General features: G+C 59.8%; 1 protein-coding gene across 1 annotated transcript; it reads left to right on the top strand.

Annotated features, from left to right (window-relative positions):
- The first annotated feature begins 1,329 nt into the window (after positions 1 to 1,329).
- On the top strand, positions 1,330 to 12,463 carry KIF3C (kinesin family member 3C). The gene is made up of 8 exons (XM_075497584.1): positions 1,330 to 3,063; positions 8,011 to 8,112; positions 8,218 to 8,340; positions 8,446 to 8,564; positions 9,857 to 9,973; positions 10,283 to 10,391; positions 10,956 to 11,131; positions 12,048 to 12,463. The coding sequence occupies exons 1-8, from the start codon at positions 1,651 to 1,653 to the stop codon at positions 12,139 to 12,141; spliced, it is 2,253 nt and encodes a 750-aa protein (XP_075353699.1). The 5' UTR covers positions 1,330 to 1,650; the 3' UTR covers positions 12,142 to 12,463.
- The last annotated feature ends 8,548 nt before the right edge of the window (positions 12,464 to 21,011 follow it).

Here is a 21,011-nt window from a genome sequence, read left to right as displayed (position 1 = left end):
TCCCACATCCCAGCCCTGCATCCCAGTCCTTCATCCTGCATCCCACATCTTGCACCCTGCACCCCAATCCTGCATCCTGCATCCCACATCCCAATCTTGCATTCTGTATCCTGCATCCTGCATCCCAGTCCTGCATCCCACATCCTGCACCCCGCATCCCAGCTCTGCATCCTGCATCCCACATCCCAATCTTGCATTCTGTATCCTGCATCCCAATCCTGCATCCCACACCCTGCACCCTGCACCCCGCATCCCAGCCCTGCATCCTGCATCCCAGCCCTGCATCCTGCATCCCAGTCCTGCGTCCTGCAACCCACGTGCTGTACCCTCCATCACACATCCCAATCCTGCATCCCACCTCGTGTACCCTGCGTCCCACATCCCAGTCCTGCATCCTGCCTCCCAATTCTGCATCCTTCATCCAACATCCCAGCCCTGCATCCCAGTCCTTCATCCTGCATCCCACATCTTGCACCCTGCACCCTGCATCCCAATCCTGCATCCTGCATCCCACATCCCAATCTTGCATTCTGTATCCTGCATCCTGCATCCCAATCCCGCATCCCACACCCTGCATCCCAATCCCGCATCCCAGCCCTGCATCCTGCATCCCACATCCCAATCTTGCATTCTGTATCCTGCATCCTGCATCCAAATCCTGCATCCCACATCCTGCACCCCGCATCCCAGCCCTGCATCCTGCATCCCAGTCCTTCATCCCGCATCCCACACCCTGCACCCCGCATCCCAGCCCTGCATCCTGCATCCCAGTCCTGCGTCCTGCAACCCACGTGCTGTACCCTCCATCACACATCCCAATCCTGCATCCCACCTCGTGTACCCTGCGTCCCACATCCCAGTCCTGAACCCGTATCCCACATCCTGCACCCTGCATCCCGCATCCCAATACTGCATCCCGCATCCCAATCCTGCATCCTTCATCCCACATCCCAGCCCTGCATCCCAGCCCTGCATCCCGCATCCCACATCCCAATCTTGCATTCTGTATCCTGCATCCCAATCCTGCATCCCACACCCTGCACCCCGCACCCCGCACCCCAGCCCCGCACCCCAGCGCTGCATTCCCTGTCCTCCATCCCGCATCCCAGCCCTGCACCCCGCATCCCACTCCCGCAGCCCGGTCCCGCACCCCCGCCCCCGCCCCGCCGCAGCACAAAGGCCGGACTACAGCTCCCGGCGTGCCCGGGCGGGCGGCGGGCGGGGGCCGGGGCCGGCAGCGCTCCCTCCTGCCCGCGCCCCTGCGTGTGCGTGTGCGTGTGCGTGTGCGTGTGCGTGTGCGTGTCTGCGGCCGCAGCGAATCAGCCGCGCCGCCCGCCCCCGCCGGCAGCCGCCCTGCCCGCCCTGCCCGCCCTGCCCGTCCCCGTCCCCGCACACGGGCGGGGCGCAGCGGCCGCGCTGCCATGAGCGAACGCCCGGCGGGGCCGCCCCGCCGCGCCCCGGCCCCCCGCACCCTCCGCCCCGGCTGCGCCCGCGGCCCCCGCCCGGCCCCGGCCCCGGCCCCGGCCCCGGCCCCGGTCCCGGTCCCGGTCCCGGCCCCGGCCCGGGGGATGCTGCGGGGGCGGCGCGGCTGAGCCCCCCCCCCCCCCGCCCCGCCGCCCGCCGCCGCGCCCGGCCCCGCCCGCCGCCGCCATGGCCGGTAGGTCCCGCAGCGGCTGCGAGGCGCTGAAGGTGGTGGCCCGGTGCCGCCCCATGAGCAGGAAGGAGGAGGCGGCGGGCTACGAGCGCGTCCTGGAGCTGGACGTGAAGCTGGGGCAGGTGAGCATCCGCAACCCCCGCGCCGCCCCGGGCGAGCTGCCCAAGACCTTCACCTTCGACGCCGTCTACGACGCCAGCTCCAAGCAGGCGGACCTCTACGACGAGACCGTCCGGCCGCTCATCGACTCCGTGCTGCAGGGCTTCAACGGCACCATCTTCGCCTACGGCCAGACCGGGACCGGCAAGACCTACACCATGCAGGGGGCCTGGGCGGAGCCGGAGAAGCGGGGCATCATCCCCATGTCCTTCGAGCACATCTTCACCCACATCTCCCGCTCGCAGAACCAGCAGTTCCTGGTGAGGGCCTCGTACCTGGAGATCTACCAGGAGGAGATCAGGGACCTCCTCGCCAAGGACCAGAGCAAGAAGCTGGAGCTGAAGGAGAACCCCGAGACGGGGGTGTACATCAAGGACCTCTCCTCCTTCGTGACCAAGAACGTCAAGGAGATCGAGCATGTGATGAACCTGGGGAGCCAGACGCGGTCCGTGGGGAGCACCAACATGAACGAGCACAGCTCCCGCTCTCACGCCATCTTCCTCATCACCATCGAGTGCAGCGAGACGGGGCCGGACGGCGAGGAGCACATCCGCGTGGGCAAGCTCAACCTGGTGGACCTGGCTGGCAGTGAGCGCCAGAGCAAAATGGGGGCCCATGGAGAGCGCCCCAAGGAAGCGTCCAAGATCAACCTCTCCCTCTCTGCCTTGGGCAACGTCATCTCCGCCCTCGTGGACGGTAAGAGCACACACATCCCCTACCGGGACTCCAAGCTGACCCGCCTGCTGCAGGACTCCCTCGGGGGCAACGCCAAGACAATCATGGTGGCTACCTTGGGCCCGGCCTCTCACAGCTACGACGAGAGCCTCTCCACCCTCAGGTTTGCCAACAGGGCCAAGAACATCAAGAACAAGCCCCGGGTGAACGAGGACCCCAAGGACACCTTGCTGCGGGAGTTTCAGGAGGAGATCGTCCGGCTGAAAGCTCAGCTGGAGAAACGCGGCATGCTGGGGAAGAAGAGGAGAAGGAGCAGCCGGAGGAAGAAAGCGGTGGATGGAGAAAGCGCCACGGAGAACGAAGGGGAGGATGACAACGAGGATGGCCTGGAGAAGAACATGGAGAATTACTTGAAGGAGCAGAAGGAGAGGCTGGAAGAGGAGAAAGCCGCTATCCAGGATGACCACAGCCTGGTGAGCGAGGAGAAGCAGAAGCTGCTGCAGGAGAAGGAGAAGATGATAGAGGATCTGAGGAAGGAGCAGGAGGCCACAGAGCTGTTGGCCACCAAGTACAAGGTACGTGTTGCCACGCACCGTTGTGAGTGATGCTGGGGGAAGACCTCCTTTGCCTCCAGCCCCTCGTGGGGTGCTTGGATGGGTCCCAAGCAGGGTGCCCAAGCGGGGCGTCCGAGCAAGGTGCCCAAGGGCAGCCCCGTGCCCCTGTGTAGCGATGGGCTGGGGTTGCCCTCAGACATGGACCTGCACGGGGACCTTGTGCGGGAGCTCCTGGGGACGTGGGGTGGGAGGGGCCATGAGGGAGCGGATCACTGGTGGCACGAGTTTGCCGTGCTCAGCTCTCGTCCCCCTTGGCACAACAAAGCATCTTGCGGCGGGGTGGGGGAGTGATGCTGCAGATTCGTCCCCGGTGGCCCCGGGAACACGCCCAGGGCTGGGGCTGGGGACACGGCACCGCCTGCCCCCGCCTGCCCCCCGGTTCTGTCCAGCCCCACAGCTCCCGCCCAGCCCGCAGGGCTCTGCCGGCGACGGGCAGGGCTGTGAGCCCGCAGGCAGGGCCCGGCAGCTCTGCAGGGACCCCCCGTCCCCCCTCCCCGCCTCAAATCCTTCCTGGCACCCCTGAGCCGGAGCGGGGTGGGTGGGGGCACGTTACTGGCACCCTCCAGGCGTTGCACACCGCCGGCTCAGGGGTGCTTGGGGATGGGGGGCTGAGTGTGAGAGGGGCTGCGGCAGCCCCGGCCCAGCCCCAGGCAGCCGTGCCGGGGGTCCCGGGGCTGCACCGCTGCCCCTCCCAGCCCTGCTCCCGTCCCCGGTGAGGCTGGGGGGTCCTGTCCTCCTCCCACCTGCCCGTGGCTGCTGCGGGGCCGGTGTGAGCGCGGGGCTGGGACGACGGTCACGGCGGTGGGGAAGGAGCCCCAGCACCCTGACCCGCCGCGTCACGCTCCGGCACAGCCCCTCCGTCACCGCGGTGGCCCGGATGCAGCGGCCGGAGACCTAGCACGGAGCCCTCCAGGCGGGGACGTGCCCGGGGTGTCTGTCCCTGCCTGGCAGTTCAGGGCCTGAGCAGGGGGATGCTCTCGTACCCTCCTCCGTGGCTGGTGCCGTGTTTGTTGCAGCCCCGGGGACGCGTGGCCGTGCCCAGGGACTCGTGGCTGTGCCCAGGGATGCGTGATCACGCCCAGGGATGCGTGGCCGTGCCTGGATGCCTGCACACTGGGCTCACACTGGGACGTGCCGCCGGGGCAGAGCCGTGGCGGGGGGGACACCGGTCGCTGGCTGGCGTGATGGATGTCCCATGATGGGTGTCCCGGCAGAGCAGGACGCTCAGCAGGGAGGTGGGCTCCTCACAGCCGGTGCCCCCCGCCGCTGCCGCGGTGGAGCGCAGGTTGTTGCTGGCAGCCGTCCCGCGCGGTCTCCTCGTCCGGCATGGTGCAGCGGGTCTGGCTCGGGGCCACTGCCTGTCCTGTAACTGCTGAGTAACGAGGCAGGGCCGGAGGCGAGATGACGCCGCATCCCCTTCGGTGGCCTTCGGAGCCGTTCCGCGTGCCGGGACCCTCCACCGTGGGGGTACGGTACAGTCACACCAGCGAGGTATCGCCCCAGGGGGCAAAAATCCCCCCTGTGCCAGCGATGGAGGGGCAGAGCCTGCCGCGACACTCACCCCCCCGGGCACTGCCAGGGGCCTGCCTGGGGGGACATTGCGAGGGGCACTGGGTGGCTTCCCGGTGCCCCCGGGCAGCTCTGCCACGCGGCCGGGCCAGGGAAGGAGGCACCGGTGTGAAAAGAGCCCCGTGTTCCGTTCACGTGTTTAATGGCTCTGTAGTGACCGTGGCAAAGGCAGCCGTAGTAACTGGGGGGACACGGGGTGCCCCACACACGCGCGGGCAACGCACGCTGGACCCCGACTTGCCGTCACACTCGTGGACGTGGGCTCTGCCTCTGCTGTCTGGCACAGCCGGGGCCCGGCCCCGCCATCCGGCTGGGACACGTGGGCAGCATCGAGCTCGGAGAGGTGGGGGCCAGCCCACCCCGGCAGATGTGCACCTTGGCACCCAGATGTGCACCTTGGCGCCCAGATGTGGACCTTGGCACCCAGATGTGCACCTTGGCACCCAGACGTGCACCTTGGCGCCCGAGCAGACGGGCCGTGCCGCAGCGGCAGGCTGTGGAGGAGCCTCTTGGCCAGGGCGCTGGGCGCAGCTGCTCCAGGCCCCTCGCCCGATGGCTCTGCCGGGTGCCGAGGCTGGGGTCAGCGGGCGGGAAAGTGCCAGGGAAGTTATTTGGGTGCTGGAAATGAGTTCCCATGAGAGGCTTAGCGTTCAATCCATCCCACGCGCTAAAGAAGATTGGGAGTCATCTTCGTTAGCGGGAATAAATGCTTTGGCAGGGAGAAACCGGCAGCGCTAAGAAACCCCTTAATCCCGCGGCGAAGGCGGTATCCGGCGGTGAACCCCGTGGGGAGGGGCGGCTGTGCGGTGCCCTGGCCGAGCATCTTCCCAGCGCCTGCCTGGTCCCCCCGGTCCCCTCCCTGGTCCCCTCTTCGTCCCCCCCGGTCCTGCTGGGGCAGGACGTGCCCCAGCAGGGCACAGGGGACACTCGCCAGCACAGGGTGCAACTGGGACCAGCTGAGAACTGGTTTTGGAGGAGGAGGTGTGAGGGGCGAGGGGCCTGTAGAGCCCCAGTGCCCCCAGCCTGGCTGCCCCGGGGAGTCCTGGCAGGGGACGGTACGGGGCTGGGCAGGGGGGCTGCCCTCGGGGGTCTCAGCCCCCCACCACGGCAACCCGGTGGCTTCCCGGCAAAATGCCCGGGCAGCGGCACCCAGCTGAAGGCAGCGGGGCCAGGAGGAAGGAGGAATCCCCGGTGTCGGGGTCTGGGGGGGTGCAGCAGGGTCGGGGGGCCGGATGGGGCACCTGTGGGGGGACGTGCCCCATAGCACTGAACGGCTGTGAGGGTCTCGTGGTGGGGGGGGGAAGGTGGGAACTGGTGGTACAGGCACGGGGGTCATCCCACAGGTGCTGGGGGGGCCGCTTGCACGCCCCTAAAACCCCACGCTGCGCACCACCACGGCCATCCCGCGCGGGGCCGGGAAAAATGGGGGACAATAGGGGTAACAGAGTATTGCCCCGGATAGGTGTCGGTGTGAACGGGGGTCTGCAGTTTGCCTGAGCCCCCCGCTCCGTGCCCAGGGCGGCGCTGGGGCACGGCCGTAGGGGCACAGCACCCATGAATGCCACGCGTGCCCCCCAGTGCCAGCGTCCCCCCTTGGCGTGGCGTCACGGCCCTCCTGCGCGGCAGGGCCTTGGCTATGGCGGCGGGGGGGTCCCGGGGGTCCAGACACGGTAAGGAGCAGGGAGGGAGCTTTGCTCTCGATTCAGGGGGTGCAGAGGGACCCCAGGCGTGCACGCCCGCGGGTGAGAGCAGACGTGCAGGCGCGGCGGTGGTCAGCGGCTGGCAGGGATGCCCCGGGGATGGCGGCGGGCGGTGCTGCCGCTGGCGCTGTCTGGGAGATTAATTTTTAAAGCGGTGCGCGGTGGCGTGGTGGCGTGGGGACGTCTGGATCCATCCGCGATCGTGCGCCTGAGCCGCAGCCGTGGTGTCCCCCCCCCCTCGGTGCCAGCTGCGCTGTCCCGGTGACACCCTGACACGGTGATGCAGCTACGGGTGTGCACGCACCCTGTGCATGGGTGCACACGCACCTTGCACGAGTGTGCAGACGCCTGCCGTGTAGCGTGCCGACCTCGTGCACTTGTGTGCATAGACACACAGTGCTTGTACACACACCGTCACGCGTGTGCACGCGTATCTGGCGTGTGTGCTCACAGCCGGCACGTGTGTGCACACCCCTGTGCCTGTGCACACACGTGGGCGTGCGTGAGTGTGCACGCATGCGTGTACTCACGTGTGTGTGTGCATGGGCATGCAGGGATGTGTGTGCATGCGTGTACTCACGTGTGTGTGTGCATGGGCATGCAGGGATGTGTGTGCATGCGTGTACTCACGTGTGTGTGTGCATGGGCATGCAGGGAAGTGTGTGCATGCGTGTACTCACGTGTGTGTGTGCATGGGCATGCAGGGAAGTGTGTGCATGCGTGTACTCACGTGTGTGTGTGCATGGGCATGCAGGGATGTGTGTGCATGCGTGTACTCACGTGTGTGCACGGGGGCTGCACACAAGCGTGTGCGTGCAGGGGGTAAAGGAAGCGTGTGCATGTGTGCGAGCACAAACACCTGCACACGGGCGTGCGTGTAGAAATGTGCGGGGACACGTGCGTGTGTACGAGCGTGTGCGTGTGTGTGCAGGGCGTGTGACTGCGCACAGACACGTGCGCACATGGGGGTGGGCACGTACACCGATACGCGCGTGTGTGGGTGCAGCCGTGGGGCAGGGGAGCCCCTTTCCCCCAGGGAGGCAAAGGGAAACGCAGCTGGGGTGGGGCGTGGGTGACGGGGTGGGGTGGGACGGGGTGAGCTGCGGGGGTCAGGATGGGCCGGGCCGGGTGGGTACGCACAGTCCCAGAGCCCGGCCGAGCTGCGGGAAGCGCTGCTGCGGGTGGTTTCCCTGCGGCGTCTCCCCCGGCAGCTCCCAGGGGGCTCGGGGCAGAGACCCCCGCCCTGCTCGGCACGGCTCGGCACGGCTCGGCACGGCTGGGCACGGCTCGGCTGGGGCTGGGTCCCCGCTGCCGGCAGCTGCTGCACATCCGCGGCGTCCCGCGGGCTCGCAGCTGTGCGGAAGGAAGCGGGACCTGAAAGCGCCCGGGCTCGGTGCCAGCGGCCCCACGCCGTGTCCCTGCGGAGGCGTGGGGCCGCTGGCCGCTGAGCAGCCCCCTCCCCATCAGCTGGGGACCGAAGCGTGTGCTGCATCGAAAGCTGCCAACTCCCTGAAGCCAGGGGTGAGGACAGGGTGCCCAGGCAGGGACCAGGGACGGGGGTGACCACCCGGCGAGGATGGCCTGGGGCAAACCCCATGGGGCCGTGCTCTGAGCCCCCGCCCCGCTCTGTCCCTCCCAGGCGATGGAGAGCAAGCTGCTCATCGGTGGCAGGACCATCGTGGACCACACCAACGAGCAGCAGAAGATGCTGGAGCTGAAGCGGCAGGAGATAGCCGAGCAGGTAACGGTGCGGGGGCCCGACCCGGCTTAGGCGGGTGACGGTGACGGGGGCATCCCGGGGGCCGGTTCCCCCTCCTGGCTCTGAGCGTTTCCCCCCGCGCCACAGAAACGCCGGGAGCGGGAGATGCAGCAGGAGATGTTGCTGCGGGATGAGGAGACCATGGAGCTGCGGGAGACTTACACCTCCCTGCAGCAGGAGGTGGAGATCAAAACCAAGAAGCTGAAGAAGGTGAGAGCGTGGCAGGCGGGGACAAGCGTCCCTCCAGCCGCCGGAGCCCCGGGGCTCGTCGCAGCCCCCGAGCCGCGGGGCTGAGGGGCTGCTCCTCTCCCCCAGCTGTACGCCAAGCTGCAGGCCGTGAAGGCGGAGATCCAGGACCAGCACGACGAGTACATCCGCGTGCGCCAGGACCTGGAGGAGGCGCAGAACGAGCAGACGCGGGAGCTGAAGCTCAAGTAGGTGGTCGTGCGTCCCCCGTGCCCCCGGGCGCAGCCGTGCGGGGTGTGCAGGGCAGAATTGGGGGGCACGCAGCAGAGCTGGGGTGCAGAGAGCAAAGCTGGGCTTTGCAGAGCAGAGCTGGGGTGCACAAAGCAGAGCTGGGCTTTGCAGAGCAAAGCTGGGGTGCACAGGGTAAAACTGGGGTGCGCAGAGCAGAGCTGGGGCGCGCCGCTGGAGGGAGCGATACGCCTGCTGATGGGGACAACTGAGCGCTTCCTGCCCTGTCAGTGGTGGCAGAAGGTGTCAAACATTTAAACCTCTTGAGCTGGGTGAGTTGCGCGCGAGAGTGTTAACAAGTTGCTGAGAACGGTGAAAAACCAGAAAAGGCACAAGCAGAAACGACCGCACAGCAGCAGCGCGGGCTACGGCTGAGGTACGGGGCGCGGCGGTGGTAGCTGGAGGTAGGTGTCCCCGAGGGCACCTGGAGACCTGCTCCGGCCCCAGCGGGGTCTTTCGGGGGGACTCGGGGTGAGCCCCAGCCCCGCGGGAGCTCCCGGCACGACGGTGGCACCCGGCAAAGGCGGGCAGCGTTTTCCCTCCGGGAACCTCCCAGCAGGAGTCGCAGCTGCTGGTCCACCGCCTTTGGTGGGTTTGTTTTCACTTCAAGCAATAATCTTATTCAATACCTAAAAAACCGCCCCCAGCCATATATAAGGACTTTAGCAGTTTTAAGGTAAAATATTTATACTTTTACTAGAAACAAAATTTCATCTCAAATTTTGCTACCTTTCCCTTCGAACATGATTCAAACTTTTTAAAAGCCGGCAACTCAGTGAAGCAACTCATCAACTCCAAACGGTTTTCTGCAGCTGCTCGATTTGCCCCCAAAAAGGTGGGCAAAAAGATTCCCTCTGGGGTCCATTTTGCATCATTGAGCTTTCCTTTATCTTCTGGTCGGGCAGCTGGGGGAGCGGATGGTCCGGAGAGGAGGGGGGTTCCTGCCCGGAGGGAAGCTTGCAGAGCTGCCCGAGTATCTTTGCTCCTCTCTGATGACCGTCTTCCTCTGCCCTCCCTCTCCTGCCTCTCTCGCCTCTCTGTCGGGCGGATCTATCGCTTCAACCTCTCCATTTCCATCATGTTTCCATCTTCTGGATGTTTTCCCATTTCCCCGTGTCTCCCTCTCTTCCTGTCGTCCCTTTCCTCTCCCTTTCCAACCTGTTTTCTGTCACTTGGCACATTAACTCCTTCCTCTCCTGCTCCTTCCCATCCCTTTGCTCCCGCTCCGTCTCTTGGCCGGTCGCTCGCTCAGGTACTTGATCATCGAGAACTTCATCCCACCAGAAGAGAAGAACAAGATCATGAACCGCCTGTACTTCGACGGTGAGGAGGACCAGTGGAAGTTCCAGCCGCTGGTGCCCACCGGAGGGTACGTCCCCGGCCCCGGCCCCCGCTCTGCCCCAGCGCTGCCAACCCACAGGCACGAAGCCTCTGCCTGCAGGGCAGGGATGTCCCCGGGCGGGGGGGGACAGCAGGGACCCCGGGGTGCTTGCAGGTGCCTACGGGTGGAAATCCTCTGCAAGCCAAGCCCCGCCGGGAAGGGCCACCCTTCACTCACTACAGACGAGCTCTGTTCATCACTGTTTGGATGCATTTTTAGTAGGAACATGCATTTGGATGCATTTTTAGAACATAAATTGTTCTCTAATAAATGTCCCTCTCTTAATTTATTTTTTAGAAACAGCAACCAAATGAAGAAGCGGCCTACCTCTGCGGTGGGGTACAAGAGACCCATCAGCCAGTACGCCCGCGTGGCCATGGCCATGGGGTCTCATCCTCGGTACCGGGTAAGTGAGGGGGCCCTGCTGTGTGCCGGGGGGACAAGAAGCCGTTGGATAAATGGGACGGATAAATGGGAGGGGGGGGGTGTGGGTGGATGGGTGGGTGGATGGATGGATGGATGGATGGATGGATGGGTGGATGGATGGGTGGGTGGGTGGATGAACAATGGGGGAGAAGACGGAGTAAACAAGCTCATGATGATTTGGGATACGTCAGTTCCAGCTCCCAGCTTTATCCTCCCACTTGGCAGGGTCGGTGGCTGTGCTCTCAGCCGGTCCTTGAGCTGCTGGCTCACTGGCCCTGGCAGCTCCTGCCATTTGAAAGGCCGGGGCCATTCAGCCTCGCCTGCTGGACTCGGCCCCAGGAAAGACCAGAAGAGCCTGAGCAGAGTAGGGAGCCTGGGCTCCAGTTTGGAGCTTGCACTGTGGCTGTGGCCACCAGAGGAGGGTCCTGCTCCCTGGTGTGCCCATCGGTTTTTCTCGGCAGCGTGGACTTGCCGGAGCTGGTGCTGTGGTTTGCCACGCGGTGACTCCTCGTGTTGCTTTTCCCTTTGCCCCGTCCTGCTGCAGGCTGAGAACATCATGTTCTTGGAGCTGGACCTCTCCCCTCCGGCCATCTTCGAGTTTGAGCGGAGCAGGGACCCGGCAGAGCAGGACCCCCGGGCTCTCCACCTGGAGAGGCTGATGCACCTGGACAGCCTCCTGGAGCGGCCGGCAGCCTCCCGGGTGAGGAAGTCCCGCTCCTGGTGAGTGCCGGCGGGCGGGGGGATGCGCAGGGGCTGCGCCGCGGCCGGGATGCTCGGTGCGGGGCGGCGCGTGGGCTTGGGGCAGGCAGAGGAGTCTCAGGGGAGCTGCAAGCCCCCCATTCCTTTTGGGGTTGAAACTGGCCACGAGTTGTTGGGGTGTGATCAGATTTTAAAATAGGGCTGACATTGCTTTGGTAACGGTTGTTGGAGAAGTATTAAAACCAGGGTGATGATGTCGTATATCATCATGTACATCTCAGCACAGGAAAGACACGGACCTGGTGGAGTGGGACGAGAGGAAGCCACAGCAATGGTCAGAGGGCTGGAACCCCTCTGCTGTGAGGAAGGGCTGAGAGAGCTGGGGCTGTTCAGCCTGGAGAAGAGAAGGCTGCGGGGAGACCTTATAGCAGCCTGCCAGTACCTGAAGGGGGCTCGTAAGAAAGATGGGGACAGACTTTTTGATAGGGCCTGTAGCAATAGGACAAGGGGTGATGGTTTTAACCTAAGAGAGGGGAGATCCAGACTAGAGATAAGGAAGAAATGTTTTACGCTGAGGGTGGTGAGACACTGGCCCAGGTTGCCCCGAGAGGTGGTCGATGCCCCGTCCCTGGAAACATTCCAGGTCAGGTTGGCCGGGGCTCTGAGCAACCTGCTCTGGTTGAAGATGTCCCTGCTCGTGGCAGGGGGCTGGACTGGATGGCCTTTAACGGTCCCTTCCCACCCAAACCGTTCTGTGAGTCGATGATATCCGTGTTTCCCAGATGATAGCACACAAGGTATCGTCCTGCCCAGCGCTGGGTGTCCTTTGGTGCTGCCTGCGTAGCAAATGACTGAGAAGATGGCTGGATTTTGGGGAGAGCGGGAGGCCGGGGAAGGAGAAGGAAACCAGTTTTTCTCTGTTCATCCCCCCCTCCAGGTGCCAGACGCCGCGGTCACTGCCATCCTCAACCACGCATGTCTCCCTCACCTCCAGCTCCCCACGCACCACCACGATGCCAGCTCAGGAGTGACGTCCTGGACCCCCTCATCCCCCGCACCGCCTTGCAGCGAGGACTGTGCCCCGCCGACGGCCACGGAAGGGGCCCCAGCCGGCAGCATTTCCACCGGTCCCAGTTCGTCTTTGTCTTCAGCTACTTTGTGTGCGCGTGTGTTTGTGTGAGACGCCCACGAACAGCCCCGGGGCGAGGGGAGCTGACCCCTCCTTCCTTCTGCCCCCCCCCCCCGATCTGGATCTGTCACTTTATTTATTTAACGTATTTATTTATGGAGTGGTTGATGCGCAGTCAGGAGGCGCGTCCGGACTGGAGGACATCCAAGGCTGGCAGCGGGCACCACGCCTTCCCCACGCCACCGCCGCAGCCCCCACGCAGGGCTGGGGCACGGGGACAGCGCCGGGGTGGGCACCACCGGCGTACTGCTCACCATCGTGCTCCGCAGAGCAGGCAGGAGAGGGCACGTGCCCCTCTCTGGTGGCTTTGGCAGAAGGTGAGGCAGCCCTGGACTCTGGCGCTGCATTTGCTTTGCTGGATCCCAGGGAATTTGGCGATTTCTACAAGGATTTGGAGACTTCGTGGTGGCAGCACCTTGCGCTGGGCTTGTCAGAGGCCCAGAGGGACTCTCCAGCCTGCATCAACACCGGTGGCAGCAATGATGTCTCATTGACTTCTGGGCACGGCTGTCACTCCAGAAATGCCAGCTCCATCCACAGAGAGGGCTTGCAGATTAACCAAGCCAAGTCGGTCCCGGTGGTGCCGAGACTTTGTTCACCTGTGCCGCGCTCTGGAGACGGCTGGCCCTGTCCTCTTCAGTTGCCTGACACCCAGCTTGCTCCCATCCCTGACTAAGTGGGTGTTTAAGTCCTTACAGCAAGAACAGGAGAGGGAAATCTCCGTCCCTTCCACCCACCCCTCCCAAAGACACACATAGTCTGGGGAGCAATGCTAAGTGAAACCAGAGGTGAGAGTGTCCACCGTCCTGGCGACTAGAGGCAATGAAGAAATGCAGGACAAGATGGTGATGCCCGGAGGAGTGATGTCAACATCGCTCTCTCTGGGCTGGGTAATACCACGTGGAGGTCACCTCGTAGTTGGGAGAAATTTCCTGGTGATTGTGTGGGTCGTGGAGGGATGGACGTGAAATGGGTCGTGGATAAGAGGGGGCAAGCCATAAGGCCAGTCTGGCGATCTGAAACCCATCCCAGGCAGCAGCACGCGTAGGTGCCAGGACATCGCTCGGTGTTCCTGAGTGATTCAGCTTTCAGCAGTTCGACTGAGGGAAGGTGGGTCCTTGTTGAAGACCATTCCTGGCAGTGCCAGGCCAGCAGCTGTGGTTTCCCTGGGATGGCTTCCAGATGCGCGGAGGTGGGGGAGATCCGTTTGTTGGACAAGATCCTAACGAATGAGGGAGCGACCCCCTGGTTCACGTGAGAGGATCCGGGTCTTCAAAGGGACGAATGCTGAGGCCAGTCCCTGGGAAGGCAGATCTGAGAAGATTGCAGGTAGGGACTGTCTTCTTGCGTCTTCTGGCAATGAAGAGAATTTCTTCCGCTGGAGGACTGGTCACTGCTCACCTCGATGACTCCTGCACACAGGACCCGGGGTGAGGGAGGGAGAGGGAACGAGGCACAGACACAGAGCAGAAACATCAGGAGCAGAAACATCAGCTGTGTCTACTTCAGAGCAGTGCAAGTCCCACCCAACGCGAGTGTCCCGTCAACATGCTCCATGTGGCTGGGGCAGCCACAGACCTTCCCACCCGTCTCCTGACACATCCCCTGCTCTGGCACGGGGTGTCTTCTCCCCATCCCCTGTAACATTGTCCTGCCTCGTGCTCTTGATCGTTGTCCTCTGCCACCGTCTTCCCTTCCCCACCTGTGCCTCATGACACCTTCTGCCTCTGGAACCTTTGTCCCCTTCTCCTCCACCCCAGCAGCTGGCTTGTAGGCCATGTTGGAAGCTGTAGGTCGCTCCCAGCACTGAGCTCACTCCCTTTGAGCAGCAGCCAGGTCTGGTCTGTGCTCAGCCTGGGGGGGAGGGTGCTGGAGGAAGGGCGTTTGAGGGGCGGGAGGTGGGTCCCTTCCACAGCTTGGGGTGAGGTCCTTCTGTCCGCAGGTACCGCCAGCAGCCAGGGGGTTGTCCGTGTGCATCCCCCGGCGCAAGCTGGCTCTGGCCCCATGAAACACGGTGGATGAGGGCCCCGGTTCTTTATTTAGTTTTCAGGATAGCGTCTGGGAGTCAGGGCCAGGAAGCACAGACCTCAGAAAGGGGAGAAGCTGTCTGCAGGGTGGCCTGCAGGAATGTATTTTCCTCCCTTCCTTGTTTTCTAATTGCCCCAAGTTCATCTTCAGCCGGATCAGCAGCTCGTGGAGCCCCGAGGTGGTGACCCAGTGACAGGCTCTTTCACCTCCGTTCTCTACCCAGGGCGTGGGAAACAAAGCTCAAGAGTTGACGGTGTCCTCTCGTTCCCCTGGCTTGCCCCCGGCCATGGAGCATCCTGTCGAAGGGTGGATGTGTGCCACACCGGTCTCCCATGGCACACGTTGGTCCTCATCTGTGTCACGGCAAAGGACAGGTCCAGCAGGACTGTGGTCACGGTGGGATCCGCGTGGAAGCCCTTCCAGCAGAGCACAGGACAGGCGTGCGAGCACCCGGCGCAGGGGATGGGCTGAGCCGCTTTCAACGTCCAAGTGCCGCTTGTATCGCATCTATCGTGCGCGTGGGTCTCGCAATCTCCCGTGCACTCGCTCCGTCTCTCTCCACCGCTGCCAACGACCTCCCAACCTCCTTAGCACAAACCCCGAGGAAGGTTGCAAGCAGATGCTGGCGATTCGAGCTGAGACCGGGCGAGCTCGCGGCGGCGTTTCCCCTCTGCCTCGGGTGGCTCCGCAGCCTCTCTGCATCGCTGCAGCACCCTCAGATGTATATTTGTAATGTTCTTTGGTGTTTGTATGTTGGTGCGTGTGTATTTACATATGAGTGTGTGTAGGTGGGTGTGGGTGCGCGTGCGTGTGTAGCCAAGGGATCTATTTACCGTCAATGTGAGTGACTGTACAGGGGGCAAATCCCAGAGGGGGTACGGGGCTGGGCTGGGGCTTTTTTCTTTGTTGTTTAATTGTTTGATTTTGGGTTTCCAGTTTGGACTTCTGTTTTTCATGAGGGGGTGGGTGCGGGTCTGTTTTGGATTCATTGACAAGGTGAGGGCCTTGATTAGGACCAAATTTTTGTGCCTGTTGCTCTGGTGATTTATTTAGAAATCAAAAGTTTACTGTATGGTGGCCCATCCTTGTCACTCTATACATAGGAATATACAGGACATATTATAAATATATATATATTATACATACTGTATGGAGAGAGGTCATTAATCTCACACCCCCTCTGGCTTTGGATGGACACCTCTTCAATATGCTGTAATGTAGCTTTGACCCAGTGCTGGGAACGACCAGAAAGCGCCAGCACCCTTCAGAAAACTGGCAATGACACCAATAAAGGAATGAGCATCATTGCAAAGGGCGTCTGCAGCCTCGTTCATCCGCAGCTCCGGCCGGCTGGAACCCGCCGGCACCGCCGTGCCGCAGCCGACGCGTTAATCTAAGCGCAGCTCCGCATCGCGTACCCTGCTCGGGGGGACCTCACGGGCTGTGTGTGTTTAGAGACAAGGATTTGGGATTTGGGCTCCTGCTGCTGCGCGAACGGGGGCACCGATGCCTGCCCGCCTGGATTTCTCCGTGTGTTTCTCCTGTTTCGTATAAGATGGAGCATTTGTACTAAACTGTAATTTGCAGGAAGCTTCACTAGGACAAGGTCTAAGCAGCAAAAGCTGGTTTTGCTAGGTGTGAGCTCTCTCTCTATATATAAAAGTCGTATGAGCTCCAGGAGCGTGGAGAAAATTGGTAAGTTGATTTTGGGGGATTTCATTTTACGTGCTCGCCTAGTTCCTTCCAGCTTAGTGACGCTGATGCCAGGAACGGGTCCCGGCACAGTCTGGTTTATCAGCATCGATGCAGCGAGGTCTGCAGCCTGCGTTAGGCGCAGCACGGGAGGTTGGCAAAGGGGGAGGCCGGAGCCGGGCGGGGGGGCTGGCCAGGAGCCCCCGCAGGTCACACGCGTGGGGAGGGTGGCTCTTGCAGAGGAAGGAGTGAAGGGCCTGGGGGTAAAAGCAAAGTAAGAGAAGTGAGGTTAAGCGGGGAGTTACAGCCCAGGGGGAGAGGAAGGCAGGCCCGATGGACATTCAAGTGAATCAAACCACTGACGCAAATGGGATTTTTGGTAGCTGAAAGAGTGAAGAGGGAGCAGCAATAGTGAGCAGGGAAGAGGCTGGGCGTCTCTCCTCCCAGGTGCCACTGCATTTTTCCCATGCCATTGGAAAACGGGAAAACTCCCACATCTCGCGCATTAACGAAGCTCTTACTAAGCAAACACTGCAAAGGCACTGAATTCCCGTGCTTCGAGATTGTCCTCGGCAGTCTGCCCTGTCCTGGCACCCACAAGGCTCTCCAGAAGCAGGGGCAGCTGATGCCGGGTACCGCTCACAGCTGCCGTCACGGCTCCTCGTGCTCCCCAGCGCGTTTAACACCGGCCTTTCCTTGTGAGCTGCCTCCGTACGCTCGTCCCATGGGTAGCCTGGGTGCCCGTGGGTGCGTGGGCGAGGACGTGGACAAAGGACAAAGGACAAAGGACAAAGGACATGGATGTGGACATGGACGTGGACAAGACACACAATGAGAAGGAAAAGGAAAGGGAACAAGAAGGCAATGTGTAGGTATATTAGTAGTAAGAGAAAAATGAAAGAAGGATTCTTCACTCTGCACCGGGGAATGAATGGTAATATCAGAGGAAAAAACTAAGCATGCAATCATTTTTTTTGCTTCAGTCTTCATTCAAAAGGTCAGCTGCGATCAGATGGCTAACAATAAATGTCAGTGAAAAAGGCCTGAGGACTCGGGCTAAAATAAGAAAACGGTAGGTTAAAGATTTCTTGTGCATGCTGGACGTTTCCAAATCGGCCGGGTCTGATTTAATTCATAGCGATGTACGAAGGGAGGTCGGTAAAGCAATCTCAGAGCTGCAAGTGAGGGGTTTTGAGAACACACAAAGAACAGGCCAAGTGTCCAAACAGGAACAGGACAAACGTAAAGGATATCTTTAAAATGGGGGGAAGGAGGACTCGGGGAATTATATACTCAACCTAACTTCAACTCCTGAGAAGACTCTGAATGGGTCAACACAATCCATCCGTAAGTATCGACAGGAGAACAAGGTGAACAGTAACAGCCAACGTGGTTTGGTCCAAAGCAAATCACATCAAACCAGCCTAATTTTCTGCTAAGAGTAAGAGACCTTGCAGATATGGAGGAGGCACGACCTATGCTACATCGAGAGATTTTGGTGAAACTCTTCGACACGCTCACTGATGTGAGGCTGAGGTGGAGTTAACGATGGCAGATTTTTTCCCACAGAAACAGGTTGTAGGGATGCAGAGACAGAAATGTGATTTGTTCTCCTTCAGCCCAGCATGGTGAGCCCCGGGTGAGCCACACCGGGCACTGCTTTTCAACCAAGAATGGACCATGTGGAAAGATTTTGCGAGAAATCAATGGGAATGATGCGAAAACATGAAAGATTGAAAGAAACAGGGTGGTTTCCACCTAGGGCTAGAAGACTGTGGAGAAAAGTAATCACGATCCTCAAATACTGAAAAAGACTGCTGCAAAAGGAAGAGATTATCCTGTTTCAGCTACCAAAGGAGACAGGACAAGAATTTCTGGTCCTAAAACACAGCAGGAAATATTTAGATTAGAATTTAGGAACCCCACTGTAAGCGCCCAGGGATCATAATGCACTGGAATAGTTTACACATGTATGAAACAGGATCGCTTCCGCTGGAGGTTTTTAAGAGCAGATTAGACTGACAGCTGTCAAGAACCGTTTATGAGGCAGTTAATCATGCTGGAGGGCAAAGGATGACATGATAACCCCTGCCCATCTCATCTAATCCTATTTTCTGTGATTCTGTGATTTGAAATTACCAGAAGGCTGCAGTCTGGGTGTCTGGGAGGACAGCCGAACCCCGGGCAGAGCTGGAAGAACTGGAGAGGGATGAGAAAAGGAAGGGAGAACGGGGGTTTGCCAGGCTGGATGTATCTCTGTGCTGCCACGCAAGGCAGCCTGGCAGCAGATCAGAGAGCAAGGTCCCTAGGTAGCAGAGAGGGAATGCAAGGGGGGGAATGTCAAATTATAAGCCTTGCCGTGCAGTCAGGAGCTCTACTTACTCCAAAGGGGTTCAGAAATCATGCATGAGAGGTGCACAGAAGGGCACGGGACTTTTCCACGCCAAGTGTAACTGCCAAAAACATTCTGAAATGTCAGCTTGGGCAATGCACACGGTATATCCCACGGGACAGGAAGGTGACTTCAGGCAGGAGAAAATGCTCCAGTCACCAGCAATCCTCCTTCCTTGCAAATTCTGCAGTGTCTGGTTTAGGGTCTTGGGGCTGTTTGATTCTCCCTACAGCAGCGGCAGCGCGGCAGCCAGGAGAGCAGCTGCTGCTTTGGCTTAACGCACACGAGCGCTTCCTCCGTCTTTGTTTCTCTCTCCTGTCCCACACGCAGGCGATGGCGAGAGGGCGCGGGCGCCTGGAGAGCCTGCGCAGGGTTTGTGCAGCGCTTGGGTGCCCTCAGCGACTGCATTTCATGAATATGGATGATCCAAGTTCATAACATTTGCAATGCAGAAAATACCCAGGAGTGGCTACGTTTTCCAGCTTAGCTTGGTTTTGCTTTGTGATTTGTTTGCTTGTTCTTTGGTTTGCCTTTTTACGAGCGTCTGCTGCAATTTCTTTGATGACGACATTCAGTGGCTTTAGCAGCGAGGAGAGTCCTTTCTCAGATTCAAGATCTCTCGGCTTCCCTGGACCAGCCACCCCTTACAGTCCTACAGGATTACACAGAACCCCGCAGTTTTCCCAAGAATATTGAACCGGGTTATGGAGATATGATTTTAAAGAGCTATGTCCCATCTACTGATAGTTCAAAACAGATTATAATTTTTAATTGAAATCTAGAAAATTTAGGGTAAATTCACTATAAAAATTTTGTTTCTTTCTTACTATAATTCGTAGGGCTTTTTCTGTCATAAATCTAAAATTTATTCCTAAGATTTGTATGGTTCTAGATGCCAGTATTTACATTTTCAATGATGAACATAAGTGAAAATTTTAAAGGGGCCAAACATCTACACCCCACCGTTGAAGAAAAACACCCGTGGAGGCTTGTTGCCCCTCCGTGACTGCTGTGTCCAGGTACAGCGTAGAAAAGTGCGAGGGGCCCAAGAGCCACAAGCATGGTACAAACTGGAGGGTCAAGAGAGGCAGAAGCTGAACTAGCAAAGACATAACACATGCCATAGACCCTTGGGCGGCCAGCTTGTTGTGGTGAAGATCAGGGACCCACAGAAGTAGAGTAGCTACTTATAACTTGAACAAATGCTGACATAACCCCCAGTGTTCAGATTCTCTCGGAGATGGAAATCCCTTCGAAGACACGGGTTGAAAGAGCTGCAGAAGAACCAGCAAGAAGCTTGTGTGTCTCTAACAGAGGGTGAGTGTGATGGGATGAAGGCAGATGGCTACCAGGGCAAGGTCCGCAGCCTACATAGTAATTGCATCTCCCTGAAGAGCATCTAGCTCTGCTTTCAAACTGTTAGAAGATGGTTTTAGTGGGCCCAGACGCGCTGGGCAGGGGTAATTGATCGCAGAGCCATAGCTGCTCCCTGCGGTGTAAGAGGTGAGAGGTTTGGAGCGGGGCAGTCTGCAGGAAATGCGCTGGGTTACGCCACGGCCAGCGACTGCTGTAACTGGATGGCTGCAGAGCAGCTTCTAGTAGTGTTGGTCTCCGGACCAGATTCACTCTTAGAGCAACGATATTCATGTGGTCGGTGATGTGAATTTAGGACTCTGTGTCTGAAGTGGAACTGGGTGCTAGAGCCAGGGTCATCAAAGCAACATCTGTGCTGGGAAAGGCGGGGGGTGACACGGCCACCACTCAGTCTCCCATGCCACGGACAGAAGGATGTGTTCGGGGTAATTTATACAGATCCTGGTTCCTCTTCTTCTTTCTCTCCTCTTGTGTGTGAAGAATGAGCCACCCAGACAGTGACTTGTCTCTGAAACCTCCAAAACATGTGGAGGTGTGGTTAAGACACACAAGGGTAGCTCAAAGCAAGCTCTACCAAATGCTTCATATCCATCTCATTCAAGAAAACTGGTAATATTTGCTGTCCCTGAGCCTTGCTTCTCTTTCAGTCCTACCCTGCCGCTCTTGATGGTGCTGGTAGAGGTTCTGCTGCCCTCGCACACCTGCCCCAGGAGCACGTACAGAGGGGAGATGGAGACCCTCAGGACTCCTTCCTGGCTCTCAGGAGAGCTCGTCTCTCCTCCTGACCCTGTTCCTGAGTCACAATGAGCAAGCTACTCTGAATCCCGATTTTCCTATTGCTAAAGCAGTGCTAAAGCTTATTATCATCTTTGTAAAGTACTTTGAGATGTACTTTCTATAAAAAGTTGCAAAAGAGCTAAATGTTTTTACTACTGAGTAGATTTTAAAGTATTTCAGCACGAAGGTGACTACAGCCACTATGTATATGTCGCATGGACTGCCCAAGCCAAGAGCTGTGCAGGAAGCCTTTAATCCAGAAAGGGTTTTTGGGGTTGGTGGTTTTGTTGCTGTTCCTTGATGCTCTGATGACACCCTGTGGACTTTTCCCTGTACTACTGTAGCTGTGCAAAGACCCAAGAATTTCATTCTTTTCCTCCCCAACGGCTCTCCTACTCCATTCCCCTACTTTTTTCTCTAGCGACTTTTTCTCTTCAGGCTGTTAACTC

The sequence above is a fragment of the Mycteria americana genome, chromosome 3 (assembly GCF_035582795.1).
Source record: "Mycteria americana isolate JAX WOST 10 ecotype Jacksonville Zoo and Gardens chromosome 3, USCA_MyAme_1.0, whole genome shotgun sequence".
NCBI classification, from domain to species: domain Eukaryota; kingdom Metazoa; phylum Chordata; class Aves; order Ciconiiformes; family Ciconiidae; genus Mycteria; species Mycteria americana.
Note: the sequence above shows the minus strand (reverse complement) of the source record. Positions and strands in the feature narration are given on the sequence as shown.

What these genes read in the sequence shown, in the direction of transcription:
- KIF3C (XM_075497584.1), top strand. Translation starts at nt 1,651, where the DNA reads ATGGCCGGTAGGTCCCGCAGCGGCTGCGAGGCGCTGAAGGTGGTGGCC. An exon ending in GGCAGGAGATAGCCGAGCAG is followed by an intron (nt 8,113 to 8,217) that starts GTAACGGTGCGG and finishes CCCGCGCCACAG; the next exon opens with AAACGCCGGGAGCGGGAGAT. An exon ending in GTGAGGAAGTCCCGCTCCTG is followed by an intron (nt 11,132 to 12,047) that starts GTGAGTGCCGGC and finishes CCCCCCCTCCAG; the next exon opens with GTGCCAGACGCCGCGGTCAC.